Source organism: Phalacrocorax carbo, chromosome 1 (genome assembly GCF_963921805.1).
Source record: "Phalacrocorax carbo chromosome 1, bPhaCar2.1, whole genome shotgun sequence".
Classification (NCBI taxonomy): Eukaryota; Metazoa; Chordata; class Aves; order Suliformes; family Phalacrocoracidae; genus Phalacrocorax; species Phalacrocorax carbo.
The window spans coordinates 200,256,630-200,275,243 of record NC_087513.1 but is presented as its reverse complement, the minus strand read 5'-3'; the positions used below and the strand labels follow the sequence as shown (position 1 = coordinate 200,275,243).

Sequence of the window (18,614 nt, the reverse complement as noted above, 5' to 3'; positions counted from 1 at the left end):
AAAATATTTAATGGCTATAAAACTTTTGTTGAGTAAATACTCAGTCCTTAGTTTTTAATATTCTGAAAAGTAATGACTTTTAGTTCCCAGGCTTGTCTTTGAAGTCATGTTGTAGGTCCTTCTGGAAGATCAGGTCTGAGGAGTTAGGAGAAGTTTTCCTTGTCCCAGCTGGGTGTTTCTGTTCTCCACCAACTGCCTCTGTGAGTTCACTCTGCTGTGCAGTAGTTTCACTTGCATCATCTCCACAGAGCCATTTTAATGCCTCATGAACAATGTTGATCTGTATACAGACATTTATTTATTTATTTATTTATGGTGATATTTCTTTCTCTATAAATCCATCCATGGATTCTGACAGCTCAGTGTTTATACTGATGTTCTACCATGCACATATTTATCAACAATATAAGGAACACCCTGATCAAACAAGGGCATCTTCTAAGAGGTCAGAGTGTACCTTTGAATGAACAACCACAATACCACACAGAGACTTAGGACACTATAAAAATACTCTCACCGACCATTTATTTGTTGAAATATATACAGGAAATCACTAATAATACCATAAACTGAAAGAAGCTTATAACTCCTACCATGTTTTCCTAGAATATTCCTTTCTCCTTCACCTGTGAAGAGCCTCAGGTGTCCCAGATACAGTATCAGAAATAAACTTCCAGCAACAAATAAAAAATTCAATAAGATGATGCTAAGCAATAAACACAAGACTTTCCAACAGATTTCCCTTTATTCAGGTTGTTTTTTTTTTCACCACCTTGCCTGGTGAATATACTCTGTGCTTCTTTGCTATCCTATCACTTCCTACACTGTAACGCTGGCATAGTAAGATAAGCCCCAGCATTACACGGAGCTGTTAACCACAGCGAGCTCAGAGGTGAACCCTGGCACCTGGGTGCAAAATCAAGAAGTTGAACTGGAGCAGCTGAAACATCCCATTGCTGCTGTCAGTACTGGTGAGGATTTCTCTGGACCATGGAGTTAGCAGGCCTGGTGTCCTGCAGGTTTCCTGTTCTACCCAATTGCCTTCGGTGTCTGAGGAGATACATGCACTCTTGGAAACTTTCCAAAGGGAAGGCTTACACCAAGAGTGGCATTAAAATCTTGGCCTCAATCTGCTGCTGCTGCCAACCCACCTTGGCCCTCCCAGCCAGCAGCAGGAGCGCTAGCTTCAGCAAGCATTGGAGTGACTCACTGATTAACACTACAGGAGGAAGCATGAAACCCATCAAATACCATGAACTGGAAAAAGTAAGGGCAGTAGGTTTGTTCTCATAACACTTATGAGAACTTTATGGCAGCCCAATCATTTCAACATAGTGCTGTTCTGCTACTCTGATACTAAATTTACACATGTGCATCAAAGAAGTCTGTGGAAGAAACATTACCAGAATGTTGTGTTTATGAAATGTCCTTCCCACCATCAGGTGAAACCTACCTGGCTTGATGACATTTTAGGGGAAAGAGAGTCATTGCTCATTAGTAGGGAGTATCCCACCTCCAGTATTACTCTATCAAAAAAAAAAAAAAAAGATAGCTGGCAGCATCTTCCAACAGCTTACATCTATTGAAAGTCTCTGTGACAAAATGAGCAGCTCTATCAGCCTCCAGGCCTAGGCAAGTAAAACAGGCATGGATAGCATCTTGCTTCCAGACTTGTCCCTCAGTTCTCTTAGGTTCTTGGGTGGCAGCAGAAAGCATGGTTTCTCAGTCTTAGGTTGACTGGGGTTGAGAATCAATTACTTTTGTCGATGCTTCTCTAAACTTCCATGTAGTCACATGTGCACATTCTTCAGGAGCACTGTGATCTACATAATCCCTGATGACCTACACACTTACCAAAGGTTGAGAAAAATCTATGCCAAGTCAAATTGTTAAAAGAAATGAGGAATTTTTAGATTGCAAGGTCTTGGATTTATGGCTTAATGTAGTCATGTAACTAATAATGCAGTTGGTGTGGAAGTTTGGGTTTGCTTAGATTTTTTATCATTTCCCAGAATTTAGGTCTGATTCACCCGTCCTGAGAAGAGCAGGTCCAAGCTGCCAGTGCCCAAGTGGTGGAGACTGAGGGAAAATCAGGTTCATGTTGCTGCTTTAATCTCTGTTTTAACCATTCCGGCTCCTCAAAGTGTATTTATTTTTGATTGCTTCTTCTGACTGCTGGTCAGAGGTCTTTGTGATGGACTGCATACTGTCAGGGCCTCTGTACTCACTGGTAAATTAAAAAAAACTAAACTATTTGGTAATAAAATTCACCCACCTTGTTCAGGATGCATGACAAATGCAGATTCCCTAGGTAGCATTTAACATATGACACTCAAAAGGTCCCAAATGAAGGTATAAGGTTGTGCTTTGGATATACGTGAATTTATATACCACTGTCTTTCTACAATGACAAGCTTAGCTAGACAGACCAGACTCTGGAAGCCTGAAAATATTTGCAAACATATTTAGCTCAGCTGTAAATGCTGTAGGCAAATTGACTTTGCTCACCTGTTAGGAATGAAATGAGCTGTGTAACTCATTAGTGTGAGGTTCTTTGAGCCCAGATGTGCAAAGGACAGCAATCTGCTCTGCATCTAAGCAAGTGAGCACGTACTTGAGGCTTTGAAGGCTTGTGGGCGTTAGGGAGGTGATCCATGGAGGAGCTACATATAATGAGCAAAGTCCACTTAAAATTTTGCCCTATTCACATTCAACAAGTGTCAGAGGTATTGATACCACATACCTCACATCTCTGTTTCATACGCAAATACTTATTGTTCGTGTCACTTTTGTCAGAACACTTAGAAAAGATCCCTAGGAATCACCTGTAATCAGGTCCCATGTAGAACTGGACCGATTTTACCCTTCTGAAGGTTCATATATCTGAGTCAGCATTGTTTTATTTTAAATGTTACTCAAGGAGCAACTAGTTAAGTACAAGCTATGTTTAATTTATTTTTTACAAGAATAGCTGGTGAAAGTAGAGGGGAAAAATGTGCAGGGTTCAGGAGGAAACACACGAGCACACAGTCACTAAGTCCTGGGGACTGACTGGCCAGCCCGAAAGGTCCCTGGAGAGTCCAGATTCTTGGAGCTGGCGGCATCCTGCAGCTTCAGCTCAGCTTGCACAGCAAAATAAAATCCCTCTGGCAGCTCCTGGCTGTGCCTTTTATAGAGTTTGGGCTGCCAGGCCAAGTCTCTGCTGGAAGCTTCTGGGGTCACCCAGACAAGCCTCTCAGGGCCAGCCACGCTTGCACATCTCAGCCAGATTCATCTGGGGACTGGAGGACATGACCTCCTGAGCGGTGCACGCAAACCCCTCTTCTCACTTCACCGTGCCCTCGGTCAGGTGAAGGTCTGAGGTGCCCTTGGTCTCACCCACCCACACTGTGGAGCTGAAAGGTCTACCCAAGCCTACAGGGGGAAACACACTCGTCTCACACTAGTGACCACAGAACACACTGGGATAACAAACCCAGACTCGGGCAATAAGAACACTCGCCATAGCAAACTGCCCCACAGAGTTACAAAAGAAACGCGGTTCCAGATACGCCCCTAACCAGCCACAGGCAGTTATGGTTTTAGCTGCATCTGTGCCTGACATTAACAGAGGAAAACAGCAAGCTGTGTGAAAAAAGATGTTGCCCATCTCCTCTCCCTGTCCTTTTCACTATCAAAGTGCCCATTCATACAAGGATCTACTTGCTGCTGACCTTCTCACCCAGCCTGCTCTGCTGGGCTCTCAGGCTCTCTGACCCTGGCTCCCGCACCCCAGCCCAATCTGCAGAGGCAGCTGCAATTCTGTTTACCAGAAGTCCTAGTATTTCTGCTTATTTGGCTCTAATGCTCTCACCAGCCATCTGAGGCCTGTTAGTGATTGTTATCTCATGTGGTTCTGAGACTTTAAAAGAAATGAGGAATCTATTGCTCAGCAAAATTACCATAACATGATACTTAGCTGAAGATCCCAGGGGGGCAAAGACATTTCTCTAGTGGGCATCTCTACTGACAGAATTGCTCTATTACTGTAGGTAAAGGTAGGTTCACAAAGGCCCAATACATGCAGCTTGTTCCACAGGGAAATGAAGAGTGTAAGTCTCCCATCATTTCCAGTATTATGCCTTTTCTCAAGGTTCTCTCTGGGAACATCTAGATTGCTAACGCTCCTTTTCCCCTTCACCACTTGCCCAGCCCATCTTGACCACCTCTCCCTGTTCGCCTGCCTCTTTTCCAGCTCGCGCTCCCCCGGCCAGCCCGTGCCCAGCTCCCACCCCCCCCCCGAGAGCTTCCTGCCGGCTCCCTGCCGCCTTTTCACCTGCTGACCTGGTTCCTCTGCTCCTCCCCCAGTTACTTCCTTTCCGCTCCCACTTTTCTTTGCAAATCTCACACCTTAACAGCCCAGTTCTCCCTCCCCAGATTTTCCAGGCCTCCCCCTGGCATCCCCCTGCTCCTGGCCCACCCCCACGTTTGTTGCCCACGCGAGCAGCAGCTCTGCTGGGCGAGCTGGACCCCGGGCACGGGCTGTAGCGGCAAGACTCGCTGCGGCAGGGCGACCGCTGGTCCCCTCCGCACAGCCCGCCGTGGGGCAGGCGCGGGGCAGCGCTCCCTTGCGTTGCGCTGCCCAGCCCGCCCCGCCCCGCCGCGCCGCGCGCGCCGGGGGTGGTCCCATCTGGCCGCGCACATGGCGCACGGCGGGAGGCCCGGCGGGCGACTCGGCCGCGCCGCCGCAGAGCGGGCGGGGCCCGGGGGGCAGGGCCGGCGGCGGGAGCGGGGCCGCGCTGACGGGTGCTGAAGGGACAGCGCCCGCGCGCCGCGCCGCGCCGCGCCGCGCCGCGCCCCGCCCCACCCCGCCCGGGCAGCCACCGGGAGCCCGGCGCGGCGCCTGGGAGCGGAGCGGGTCGGGGGAACCCGGCCTCCGGCCGCCGCCGGTGTCCTCCCGCCCGGGGGCCCCGTCCTGCGCCCGCGGGAGCGGCTCCCCTCCCGGGCCTCGCGCACTCCCCGCCGCCGCCCGCCCGCTGCGCCGATGCCGGGCGTGGGGGCGATCGGAGCGCGGTGCAGGCACCGGCCGCGCAGGAGCCCCAGGAAGAGCCCCAAGGCGGAGCCGGGCCAGGCCGGGGCCGCCATGGACGCGGCGATTTGGATCTACCAGTTCCGGCTTATCGTGCTGGGCGACTCCACCGTGGGCAAGTCCTGCCTCTTGCACCGCTTCACCGAGGGCCGCTTCCCGGGGCCGCTGCACTCCGACCCCACCGTGGGGGTGGACTTCTTCTCCCGGCTGGTGGAGATTGAGCCCGGCAAGAGGGTCAAGCTGCAGCTCTGGGACACGGCGGGGCAGGAGCGGTTCAGGTACAGGACCCCGCATCTTTCCCCGCACGCCCCTCCCGCCCGCCCCGCCAGACCTGCCGGCCCCCGCCGCCCCCGCGGCACCGTACCCTCCTCATCCGACACATCTCCCGCCCAAGGGCTCTGCCTCGCCCACCAGCACATCGCACTCTGCACCCACCTGGCCGCTGTGCCCCAAAGAGCCGTCCACCCCCCTGCCACCCAACCTCACCACCCCACTGCCTGCCGATGCCCCCCGGCCCTCTGGCCCCCCAGCCCTCTGGCCCCACTGCCCACCCGTTCCCCCCCACCCCCGCCCTCGGGAGCTTCCTCCTTCCCCACCCTTTCCCTTCACACCCACCAGGGAACAGCTACCCCTCCCCTCCCAGCTCACACTAGGGGGTAACAAGTGGCCTTGTCGTGTTTCTCCTTCCCTCCCTCATCTTTGCCCTGAAGTTCTGGACCTAGAGCAGCAATCCCTCCGCCGCATTTTTCTCCTTCTTTGCAGCAGGAGGCCCCTGCTTCACTCTGCATTTCTTACTTTGTCATCACCTCAGAACTCATCCTCCTCTGCAGTATTTCCCTTTGCCATAACTCTCCCTCCCATGCAATCTGGAGAGACCAGGCCACCTCCCTGCTCTTCCTCCCTCCAGCACAGCAGCGCTGCAAGCACCAGTGCAGCCTTGGCAGTGTGTGGAAGCCACCGGGCAGCCAGCTGCAGTCCCTTATTAGTGTTTTATCTGCCTTCTGCAGACGGTTGCCAGGAGCCTTCACTAATACCTCTGTCGTTTATAGTGTGGCTAAACTAGCTCAAATGCTGCACTGTTAAATCTCTCCTTTCTCCTCGCTGTCACAAACAGGTAGCAAAACTACCCTCTTTTCTTGCCCCCAAGAGTCACAGTCATTCCCCAACGTACAAACTGGTACTGTCATTCACTCACTCTTGCGGCTGTTGTATCTGTAGCACTTGCCAGTTCAGGCAAGTTGTGTATGGATTTTCGTTTGGATTTGGGGTTCAGTAGGTGCAAAGTCAGGTGGGAGGCTAATGCATAGCCCATCTGCGTGGTACCTGGCCCACACCCTTGCTGTTACTGGGATGCTAGCAGTAGGGTTGAAATGAGTCTCTTCACTGGCCAGAATTGATTTTTTTCTGTTCCCTGTCTTCTGCTGCAACAGTTGTGCAGATTCTCACACTCAGCTGAAGGGGTGGGGTTTTGCTACCTTACCAGAGGACACCAACCCTTTTTTTTCAATAACGAGCATTGCAGTGAAGCAACAAAAAAACTTTCCTGGGTTTGCATCAATCACAACTTTATACATGTTTTTGCAGGCAGGCCTCTGAAGGGTTAGCAAAGAAATTAACAGTGGTAATGGCAAGCTCTTAGCTTTTTTCATCCTCTTTGTGCTTTCCAGCAAACAACGTAAAATACTTGTAAACAAGTGACTAAGAATGTATAATGTCTCTATTTTGAATTTGCTGACAAATAGCCAGGATGGCCAATGACAAGGCACTTGACTGAAAAGAATGCAAATGCAGAGTTTTGCATTCATTTTAAATCAAATGATAGCCAACCTTTAACCCGGGAATGCTCAGGGGATATACAGTGATGAGTCATGCATTCAGTTGCTTTTAAATTTACCATTAGTATACAGCCACGTTTTTTTCTAATACCCAGAAGGTACAAACTGAAGGAAGTAGTTTTAAACATTTGTGTTTGTTTTTCTGCTAAGAGCTTCTTGTCATTTGGTGTACCAAATATCATAGCGTTTATTGTATGGTCTGTTTTACACTTACTCAGGTAAATTATAAATATTCTACTAAGTTACACACCACGGGTTAAAATCTTGCACATTCTGTTCTCTGCTAATGGAGAAGACTACACATCACAAGCAAAGATGGTCTTGGGGAAGAACTAATCATACCAAGAAGTAATTTAATTTTGTGAAACGCCAAGCAGTTTGCTGCTCTGATTCCCAATTCTGCTCTGGTTCACGTGCATTGGTACTTTAGAGAAGGTAAAACCTGCCTTTAAAGCTCCTTGCCTGGGGAGTTCCCTGCGTGCAGGGCAAACTACTGGCTGCATAATAACCCCCTTCTTTTGGTCCCAGGCATTAGCGACATTCCCAGGGGAAAGGTAAGGTGTGACACATCTGCCGTCACGCTCTCTTTAAGACAGCACTTATCTTCTTGCAGAAATTGTTTTGGAAAAAATCTTACATGTGTCTAGTTCATTGATGCTGCTGTATTTGAATGGGGTTTCAGGCACAGTCTTAGAAATCATATTTAACATGCACTATTTGCATTAATTCTCAAATAAAGTAATTCTTACCACTTCCACGAGAAGGGTGAGCAAGCTGCAAACATTGGTGCTGGACAGTTGGCTTATTTTGAGCTCAGACAGGGCAGTTATGGTCTATATTTACTTTGACATCGGTAAGGCATCACTAAGCAGCATCTCCCATTGTGCTATGTGCCATATGGACAACCACAACATAATCAATAACTTTAACACTTTAGTAGAACAAGAACCTATAGACTGGCTTAGTATAGGCTCAGGGCCGTAATGCAGACTAAGGCAAATGAGGGGTACACCCGAGGTTTCTTTCTATCTTGAGATTAGTTGTCATTTAGAGCAATATGCTGCTCTGGCTGTGTTTCCCATCATCTACTTTGCTGTGATTTTTTATTTTATTTATTTAACTTTCCTGTATTTAAATCCAACAATATATTTCAATCGTGAGACTTCCAAGGCTATAAAGTGCTCGGTAGTGGTGCTAAGACTAAGGAGTGCAGGGGCAAAATATTGTGGGGATGCCTCAATTACATTAACCCACTTTTTAGTAGACTATGATATTAGATACATTCTGTTTCTAACACATGGCTTGAAAATAAAACACTATTCTTATTCTTCTTTTTGAGTAAGCAATATGTATTTTCAAAATTAATACCATTACAATGTAGTCTTTAGTCATAGTATAAAAATAAGTCTTCAAAATTAGATAAAGCTTTTAGTGAAAGTTTGGTTCATCTGGTAAAGATCAGTAGATCATAATGAGAAGGAAACACTGTGACTGATTTAAAGTCACCCTAAAGCCAGAGTCTGATGTGATTAATACATCTTCTAATTCATTTTCAGAAACAATTGTTGAGTGGCCATCATCTTACCAAGGCTTTTCTTGAGAGTATTAATTAGGGTCTTACACCTTTAACCTAATATTTAGATTAAGCTAGGAGGATGACTTCTGTCTAAACAGTATTTTTCCCTTCCACAATGCTAGTTTAGGCAGAATTAATTAGCTGAACCAACACGTATTCCACATGGGAAGGCATAATTTCAAAAAGAATTTAGGATCTGCGTTTACCAAATATTCCCAATTAAAACTAAACACTTCAAAGTCATCCTCTGGAAGAACATTCTAACGTATCATTACTGTATATCACAACATATAACTTCTTGAGGAGCAGTCTCACCTCCAGCAATTTCAAATACAGAACCATCTGGAGGAACCTTACAGCATTCAGTATCAAAGTGTCATGGTTCCCTTTTAATACTTAGTGCAGTCTTACCTTTTTAACATGTTCTAATAGGGAAGAACTGATTTTCTCCAACCCTTTATCTGTATTTACCTTTCGTTTATTATAAATGCCAAGCATTATACAAAATGAGTAAAAATATTATTCATACAAGTATTCTCACTGGAAAGAAAAAGTTACGATGGTCTTGAGGATGCTAGGAGAGTCCATATTTAACAACAGCACAGATAAGGAGCTTTGTAATCTCTGTTTTATTTATATGGAGTGTGGGAGAAAATAAAAACTACCTTTCCAGTAATGCTTATGTCACTTTTTGTAACTCTCAGGCAAAGGTAGCATAATAGTTCACATATTTAGTGTGGACCGACTGGAGGCTGTAACATATCATCGAATGTGACATGCATACTCCAGCCTGAAAGAGGAGGAGCTGCACAGCCACGTAGGCCTCTGGCCACCAAGGGGTTACGGTCACCTCTGTTAAGTAGGAGGGTTGTTTCCTTTCATTTTGTGTAGCCACCGGAAGCAGGCAAGTTCCCCCCAGAAACATCAGCTTGTACCTTGAACAAGGCCCAGGCAGACACGTGGGTGTCCATTAGCTATGGCTTTGAGAAGGGTTCAGAGTCTTCTGTGAAAGAGAAGCTGAGAGAGGAGGCAGCAAGGAAGTACCGGGCACAAAGGAATAGAAGAAAACCAAAATGTTTTATCCAAAGAGATAAGATACATGAATAGATACAGTTGCAGGGGTGGATTTAAGAGTTCAGTGCCCCTTTTATTCAAAGTCACAGGCAGATTTGCCAGGTTCTAAATCTGAACTAAGTTCTGCTTCCCACTTCCAACGAGCATTTCCTTTCTGAATGGTTTCCTGGGAGGAGATGGTGGGCTTCATTGCTGTCTCCCCAGTTTTAGAAGAAAGGCTGCTCTTTGGCCATTACTTTTTCACCTTAATCCCACCTGGTCCCTAACCTAAGGCTTTCTCCGTACTAAAGGAAGTAGTTCTCTCTCCCTCCTTCCCCACAGAAAATTAATCATGGTGCTGCAAATAACACATTCCCTTCCATAGCCCTAGTTTAATGACATTAATTAGCTGAATCAAAATTTACTTTATACGAGAAGCACCCATTTCAACAAGAATTTAGGATCTGCATGGGGATAATTTGAGAAATGGAAATTTTAATATCCTTTATGAATAAGTTGAACTACCTCAAACCTGACCTGTCAGCAGTTCCTCTTCCTGGCTTCAAAAACTTGCAAGACCCTAGGGTTTTCTTCCTTCTGTTCAAAAAGTGATAACAGTAGGGGATTTAAAAATTTCGTTTTGCTTTTGGAGTCTCATCTTGCAGCACTTACCAAAATGTGTATAGTCATGTAAGTGGATTCCTTGATTATCAAGGAACACAAGAAAGGCCAGTCTGGTTTTGTCTGTGCTCCATACTTGGATATCTTGTCTCTGATAGAGCTTTTGGATTCTGCTGAGTACTCTGCTCTCTTGGACTTTGAACTTGAGAGACTTCTGGAGACTGATGCGGTTTGTCTATTTACTAAACCTCACTCTGTCTCTTGTTCAGTACTTGTTCAGCCTTCCACAGAATACATATAAACTTTTTGCATTCATAACATCTTTCCCAAGGTCTACCAGTCCACTTTCTACAAGTCTACCAGCTGTTGCATGAAGAGCCTTTTACTGTCAGCCCTCCTTGTTTTTGTTGGCTACCATGCACTCTCATCATCAATCTTTTCAGTGAAGACATATGCAGTACATTGACATAGACTGTAAAGTCTATAAAGCTGTATGTCTTCTGAGCAAAAACCCTCGAGCAGCCTCTGTACCATGGGCTCTATGAACATTGACCTGTGCCTTGTGAAGTAGTGCATGAGGCATCTGTGTGAAAGATAGGTCCCTCCGCTGTGCTAAAAGAAATTTCCTGTGCATTTTGTGAGGAGCTTGAACTCATTTGAGGGTGTTGGCATGCTCTTGGGTAGTCCTCCCAACCAGAACCCTTCTTGGCACTCACCTGGAGCAATGGTTTGTTTTCAGCTTGGACCTGAGCTAAGAGGGAAGGCAGGGTGGTCTCTGCTGAGCGGCTCGCAGTGGGTGCAGAGGCAAAGCACTCATGTGCCCAGGAAACTTATTCAGACACCATGGTTAGACATGCAGCTGAGTGGAGCACAACTTCAGATGTCCATGTTACTGTTCTGCCTAACCCTTGTTTAAGGCACTTAAAAGTCCTATAATGATTAGCGATAATATTAATAAGAGGCAAAAATTCCCCTTGCGCTTAGGTTTACAGAGAAAAAACACAAAGCAAAAAAACAGCTGAGACCCACCAGACCATCTAAGTCAATGCTCTTTTATTCTTTCTAGGTGAGATACAGGGCCTAAGTGAGCAGAAGTACATCCACTTCACACAGTTCATTTTCCAAAAAAGTCTAAGCTGTCTACTAAAAACATATATCTAATACTTAATCTACTCTGGTTGTCATATTTAAGTAAAATATTTTGCATCTGTAAGATGTTTTGGGTACTGTTGAACAACCTACTGCCTTCACATGTCCAGTTGTTTTTTCCCAGTTGATGGCCTAAACTTTCTGCTTCAAAATTTTGCCTTATTAGTCAGAAATACTTTCTTTTAAAATGTAACTGCAAATAATAACTCATTTAGTAGTAAAACTATTCAAATATTTGTAGACCATATTTTAACAAACATCATCCTTTTCTCAGATGTTAGACAATCACATAACATGCTATCATATGCATCATTTGTATCTTTAAAACTTTTTTGTGTTACTTTTTTCTTTTGTCACTGTTTTCTAAAGCCTCTCCAGTAAATCAACCTTCTTTGGTAATGAGAAAACTAATTTCAAATTATACATACCAAAAGTATAGAAAATAGACTGCTGTCTCTCCCTTATATTCACCCAGTTTCTGAGATGTACAGAGCAAATTTACAGATGCTTTTTCATCATCTCCATTACAGGCAATATGTACATGTAATTAAATATAATGGCTTAGATCATCAGCTTGTTTAAATTAGCATATCTCTGCAGAAGTGAGTTGCAACACATGAGGGTACTGACTGCTGTGGTTAAGCACCCAGTAACACATGGAGGGCTATTTTCCAGTACTGCAGTTCATAGATACATGATATAACATTGTTCTATATAGAAATGCTGGGTAAATGACGCACTGCATTTTCAATACTAACTTACTTTCCTCCCTGGCTAATGCATTTCTTTGGCATAACTGTTTTCAAGATTTTGTTTTTAATTAAAATAGGTTGTATTGGCTTCTGCTTCTCCAAATCTAATCCCGTTTTTGTCACCCACTTCCACTCCTTTTTAGAATCACTTGATTTATTTTAATATACTCATGTTTGCAACAGCTTTACAGCAGAAAAATGCTTAAGAAAACATGAAACAGATCTTTACGGCACCTTTATTTAATACTTCACAAAATGTGACACCCCTCATTTAAGGTCTTGAATAATTTTGTGAAACCATGTGTCATTTTTCATATCCAGCTTATCAGAATTAATCTGAGGGTACGATCCTGTTGTCTTCACATTTAAACTTTTCAGAGAGACACTCCATGGATTGTATTGCTGGGAACATAGAAAAGATCTTTCTAAACATTAGGACAAACAAGGCCTCCCTGTTATCTAAATAGAACCATTTCAAATGCCATTTGCTGTGGCTAAATGAGTTTAGATATGTCAAGAAACCTAAGCCTTATCTAGCTGTGCACTTACCTGTCTGTAATATGACTACTGCTGCTAATTATACCTCTATGTTCAAATTGTTATAAGACACTATATGAAATGCAATGAACTGAAAATCAAAAGAAGCTACTGTTATGGAAAGCAAGTTCTGAGGCTGAATCCTCTTCATAATCATAAGATAAAATGGAATTAATTCTTGGCTAAATTAGAATTTCAAATAGTGACTGATAATAGAGATTGTGCATCTCATTTCAGTTGGAGAATACTTATATATACAGTAGCTATATATTTATGCTAGTAACGAGTGCTTGCATCCACTCCTTGGTAGGCTGTCACTTCCTTTAAACTGCCTTTTCTTGCCTTCTCCATCCTCCCCTATTGCTCATGATTACAGACTTAGAATCTTTTTTTAGTCCCTATATCTTTCTCTCGCTCTACATTCTAATGAACATTTTTTCTTCTTCTAGAGCATATTAAAAAAATCTTTTCAACCAGGGGAAGGGTTTTCTTCTTCCAAAATTACTTCCAGCGAATGCTCTGGAATGTAGAGGGCTCAAAAGTAGAAAATATCTGTTGCCAATCCTGGAAGTCTCATGCCAAAAAAGAGTAAATGCAATTATAAAGAGCTTTTGAACCTCTGTGTGAGAGATGCTGGGGGTAGAAGTGTTCATTGTCAGTTCTCGAACAAGTGTGTTTGCCCAGCTCAGTTGCTTTTGGACAGTTTTGTTTAGGGAGTTTCTTTTCTTAGTCTGTTACCTGTTGAATTCTGCAAGCACAAAGAATTATGATTATCTGTAGAAACTTTCATATCAAAGAATTTTTCTGCAAGGAATACAAAAGGATACGCTTGTAGATCGGCAAGCTTAGGCTCCAGGTTTCTCAACATCTGCCTACATATTTCAGTTTGAAATAATTGATTGGAACAAAGTGAAGTGCATGTTTGTATAAAACTGAAGGGCTCAGACTTTAACATCAACAAGTATTTGACAAATAAATACATAGATTTTATTCTGTGAACATGTGCAACAATTTGCTAATAAAGAGTACTTTGCAGAATAATTCAGCATTCAAAATTCACACTGAAGATGTTGGCTTCAAGAATGTTTAGAAATTAATGTTTTAATGTAAGAAAAAATGAAAAAGGAACATTTTTTGTGTGTAGAAGGTGAATTAATAAATTCCAATTAGTTTTAAAAAAGCAAAGACATTTCATAAAACTTATAGTGGATAAAATCACATTGCCGCGTGGAAGAGTAATGTATTTATGAATAAAGTGAAAATGTATTTTAATTTTCCTTTTTCTTCTTTCTTCCTTCACAGATCAATAACACGCTCTTATTATCGCAACTCTGTGGGTGGCTTACTAGTGTTTGACATCACAAATCGACGATCTTTTGAACACGTGAAAGACTGGCTAGAAGAAGCAAAAATGCATGTGCAGCCCTTTCAGATTGTGTTCCTGTTAGTCGGACATAAATGTGACTTAGTGTCACAGCGTGAGGTTACAAGAGAAGAAGCTGAAAAACTGTCGTCTGACTGTGGTATGAAATATATAGAAACTTCAGCAAAAGATGCCACGAATGTTGAAGAGTCCTTTACAATTCTTACACGAGACATCTATGAACTTGTAAAAAAAGGAGAAATATCAATACAAGATGGATGGGAAGGTGTCAAGAGCGGCTTTGTTCCAAATGTTGTGCATTCGTCAGAAGAAGCTGTAAAGCCCAGAAGACAGTGCATCTGCTGAACTTGTAGCATGCCAAAGAGCACATCGGGTGTTCAGAAGATGATGCCAACCTAAATAACAATAATAATTTTGAAACAATATTAGATCATGACGTAGCTGAGTCATAGAATGGTAATTTGGTTTTGTATCCTTCTGCCCAAGTCATAACTTCGTAAAACTTTAAGTGCTTTTTTTCTTTCCAGAGTACAATAATTTTGTGTGGTCTTCAGGAAAAGAAATTATAAATTGCTAAAGGAAAAACTAATCCGATAGCAAGACACTGAGAAAGCGCAATAATCATTGTGACAACATCCTCTCTTGGGCTTTGTATTTTGAATACTGTTTAAAATCAAGGCTTGTGAGGTGAGGCTCAGATGAGCTCATTACTTTTGTTCATCCTGCCTTAGTTTTGGACAAGAAAATATTATACCTTATACTTTTTTAATGTGATTCTTTACTCAAGTGCAGGGTTGCTAATGACCATCAAAGTTTAGAAAGCTGTAGAATTTCATAATAAAGATAACACTAAAGAAAGCAAGCTGAAAGATTGGTCCAATAGCAAACATTTTTGATATGACTATGAGTACAAGCCTTACTAAAGAAGAAGAATGTTTTAGAAAAGATGATTTATTTGTATATGAAAATGGGGAATAGAAGCAATGAAATTTATTATTAAATATTTTCTGAATTGCCAATGAACTTAAATGTAAAGTCACATATGATCCAGATGTTATTTGACTTGTATACAAAACAGATTTCCCAACCACTGGAGTTACTTTTCGTAGGCCAGATCCTCAGCTGAGTAATTATCATAGCCACAGTGATGCCTAGGGAATTATATTAATTTACACAAACAAATTCCATATTAGCTTTAAAAAACAAATCTACTTCTAACTAGAAGTAAAACTAAGTTAAAAAGTGCTGCAACCCATGGGGACCCAGGCCTTAAATTTGAATAGAGCAAGGATTGTTTTATTCTCAGCCAGTACATGTTAGACTGTTGTCTAAAAAAATGAAGGTTTTAAAACAAAAATGGTTATGAATAGATTGTTTGGAAAGGAGAGGGTTTCTAAAATAATACTTGGCAACAGAGAGCGAAGTTGGAGAACCCCTATTCTAAGAAAGCAACACATAATAGCTTTTAATAACAATAATAATAGGAAAAATCTGTGATCATGTAGCATTTTGCTGAGCTTGAGGTCATCTTCCTACTGCTCTGAATGTAACACACACTAGCTTTATACAAACTATGCCCTATATGTCTAGCACTTAAATACCCAATAAGTCTCTTTCTATTTTATTGTAGTAGTATAAAAAGATGACTTGATCTCCAGAGCTGATAAGCATCTACAATTTATCTGGGCATACTCATAACCACCGAACATCAAGCCAGTTATCTTCATGTAAAGGTGTGTTATCGTGTTACAATTCTCCATTTTCAAGGCTGGGCAACAAGTCTATCTAATCTAACTCTTCCCTTCAACAAACATAATTGGTTTTCCCTCAGGTTACTTTTAGGTCCTTTTACAATGCTTTTGTAAATATACCATAGTATAGAGACAGGTTGTTTGATTCTAGTTATTTTATTCATTTAGGGCTGCTAAAATTATTGACTTCAAAGGGAACTGGAAGGTTAATTTTTCCAATAGCCTGAGTCTCACTTGCGCTGAGGCACAGTTACACTGTCATAGAGGGATACAGAGGCCTTAATATAAACAGGAATTAGCCTTAATTCATTAGCAATTAAAACAGTTACTTAATTCTAGTCTCAGCATGCCACAAAGTAATTGCTGTGAGCCTGAGTCTCGATTAAACTACATATATTAGTCGTTTACACCAAATCAGTTTTGATTTGAGGGTATTTTAGGCCCTCTTTAGGTAAATGTAAGTGACTACAGATGCCAGAAGATAGTGCAGAATCAGGCTGTGTGCATTTGACACCGATTCCCCTATGATACTAGGCCCATGAATTATATCTCAGATCTTCTCTTAGTTGTTTAAGAGGACAGAATGGGCCAACAAATAAATCGGTGGCTGGGGAGTAAACAGACCCAAAGTCTACCACTAGTTCACTGTGTGTTTCTGAGCAAGGCATTTATGTTTTCTGTGCCTCACCTTCTGTATCTCAAAAATAGAGATGCTCTTTCTTCCTCAAATTCACAAAGACTGCTGAGACCCAATCTGACTGTATGATCTTCAGTCTGGACTCTTTTCTCTGTGTGCTACCTGTTGTAGAGTGTTTAGCACCATGGGATGTGGATACTGTTTTTTTCTGCCATACCAAAAAAAGAAAATTAAATATATTAAAACAGCTTTATAAGTACCAGGTATTGCTATTACTATGAATCTAGATTTCATTACACATTTCATTACTTTCAGGTTAAAATCTTTTGTCTTAAAGCTTTTCTTCCTGAATACTCTGGAGCCAACAAGCTTTTCATTCTGTATGAAAAAAATCGGGTGTGCTGGGGGGGAAGGGACTGGGAGGAGAGGGGCACAGAGAAATAAACGATCATCACAACAGAGCCTTAATGATCTCTGCTGTCAGTGTTGTACCTGTAGTGTCACATTTATTACACTGGGAATAGAACTTTTAACCAGATTCAACTGTGTAAGGAACTGGTACTGTCAATGCAACTAGATGGGAAGTTCACTGCATTTGAAGTAGTGTGCACATAGTTGTCTTATTTGTAATTCCTAAAACTGTAGATTAACATGTACATTCAAACATTGTCCATCTTGATGATATATTAAACCACTACTGTACCTCCTCACTACACACTTGCAGTTCATAGAAATGTCTGATAAATAGATGATTTGCTGAAATACCTCATTTTGTTTTCAGATGTTTTGCAGTACGGTATATAAGTAACAGCGTGAATAGGCCGTAGAACAGATTATAGTTCAGCACATGTACATTCCTGTTTTCTCCCCAGGAAGGGCAAATACGACACTTACTATTGATACCAGAATGAAATCTCCAGAAATTAAAGAAATTAGAGAGATCTCATTTGGCAGTCAAATTAATAAGCAGAAATTATTTATTAAGAAAACCCCACAACTTTTGCAAATTAAAGTGTGGTAAATCCCAGTTAGGAAAAGGAAAAGCTGTTGAAGTAGTAAACAGTTTGTATTTTAATTCATAGGCCTGACAAATGAATGGATATAAAGTATTGTTTTGAACTCCCAAAATGTTTAAATTTTCATTGCTTTTATTTTAAGTTTGATAAAGAATAATGAAAACCTTCCTCTGCTCATTTAAATATTTTACACATGAATTCTTCAGGTATTTTGGCTTGCTCATAATTGCATCTGTCCTGTGTGAGAAGCAGAACCTAGCTGCACGCCCTAGGAATCAACCGAGGATAAAATTTTGAGGTAGCGTATGTTCGTAGTACTCATTTATGCCTTCGGTATGGAATAGACTTACCGAAGTTCAAGCTAGATGACTCGGTTCCTGGTGACTGTCCTGCACTCACAGAAAATAATACAGACTTGACTGAGCACCCAAGTACACTGCGGTTGCTCTGTGCTGAGATCCCTTCTGCCACAGCCAAACTGTTACTGGCACCCAAGCTGCCTAACTTAAAGCAAAGATGGATAGGTGCACCATGCTCACAGATATGTCAGTCTTGGTGTTTCAGCTCCCTTACAGAATACATGCTGCATTGCCCTCTTTTTACATAATTAACATCCAGGGAGAGCGCCTTTTCTCCAGCTGTAGACCCCAGCACATGACATCAGCTCCTACAAGTCTCCACCCTTGCCTTTTGCCTGGAGCTGGCACAGCAATTTCAGCAGCCTTTATTCAGTCTTCTAGAGAAAGGACAAGGGCTGAGGGTTTATGTTCTACATGAGCATGGAACCATACCATGAACATGCTGGACTGTTTAAGAAACCATTACACATCAAAACACAATTGTCAATAGCAAATATTTGCATTGCTCATTTCTTCTCAGAGTCTGAAGATAATCTTTTAAATAAGTGAATGAAATTAAGAGAGGAATCTGTAAAATATAAGTCTCTCTAAAAAGCCTAAGGGATAGGGCTGCACAACAAATTAAACGGATTTAAAAAAAAGTCCAAGTATTTGTGTAATGATCCTTTGCTCTAGTACTTAACTTCATGTGGTAGCAGCTACGATGCCTAGGTTTCTTAAGGATAATGATGGTATCACTAAATGTATTTAAAACTAGAAGAATTCAACCAAAAATCCATCTGCCTACTTCTCAGAGAGAAAAAAATTACTGTCTCATGAATGCATGCATACTTACTTCCCAGCTCATTTCTAGTAGTAATTCGTCTGGGTTTTAGT

General features: G+C 42.3%; 1 protein-coding gene across 1 annotated transcript; it reads left to right on the top strand.

The window, feature by feature from the left end:
• The first annotated feature begins 4,909 nt into the window (after positions 1–4,909).
• RAB39A (RAB39A, member RAS oncogene family) lies at positions 4,910–16,754 on the top strand. The gene is made up of 2 exons (XM_064438382.1): positions 4,910–5,346; positions 13,894–16,754. The coding sequence occupies exons 1-2, from the start codon at positions 5,024–5,026 to the stop codon at positions 14,318–14,320; spliced, it is 750 nt and encodes a 249-aa protein (XP_064294452.1). The 5' UTR covers positions 4,910–5,023; the 3' UTR covers positions 14,321–16,754.
• Positions 16,755–18,614: the final 1,860 nt, after the last annotated feature.

Bases quoted from the DNA above. Each gene is read 5' to 3' on its own strand.
- RAB39A (XM_064438382.1), top strand. From the start codon at position 5,024: ATGCCGGGCGTGGGGGCGATCGGAGCGCGGTGCAGGCACCGGCCGCGC. The intron at 5,347-13,893 runs GTACAGGACCCC...CTTCCTTCACAG, and splicing joins GCGGGGCAGGAGCGGTTCAG to ATCAATAACACGCTCTTATT.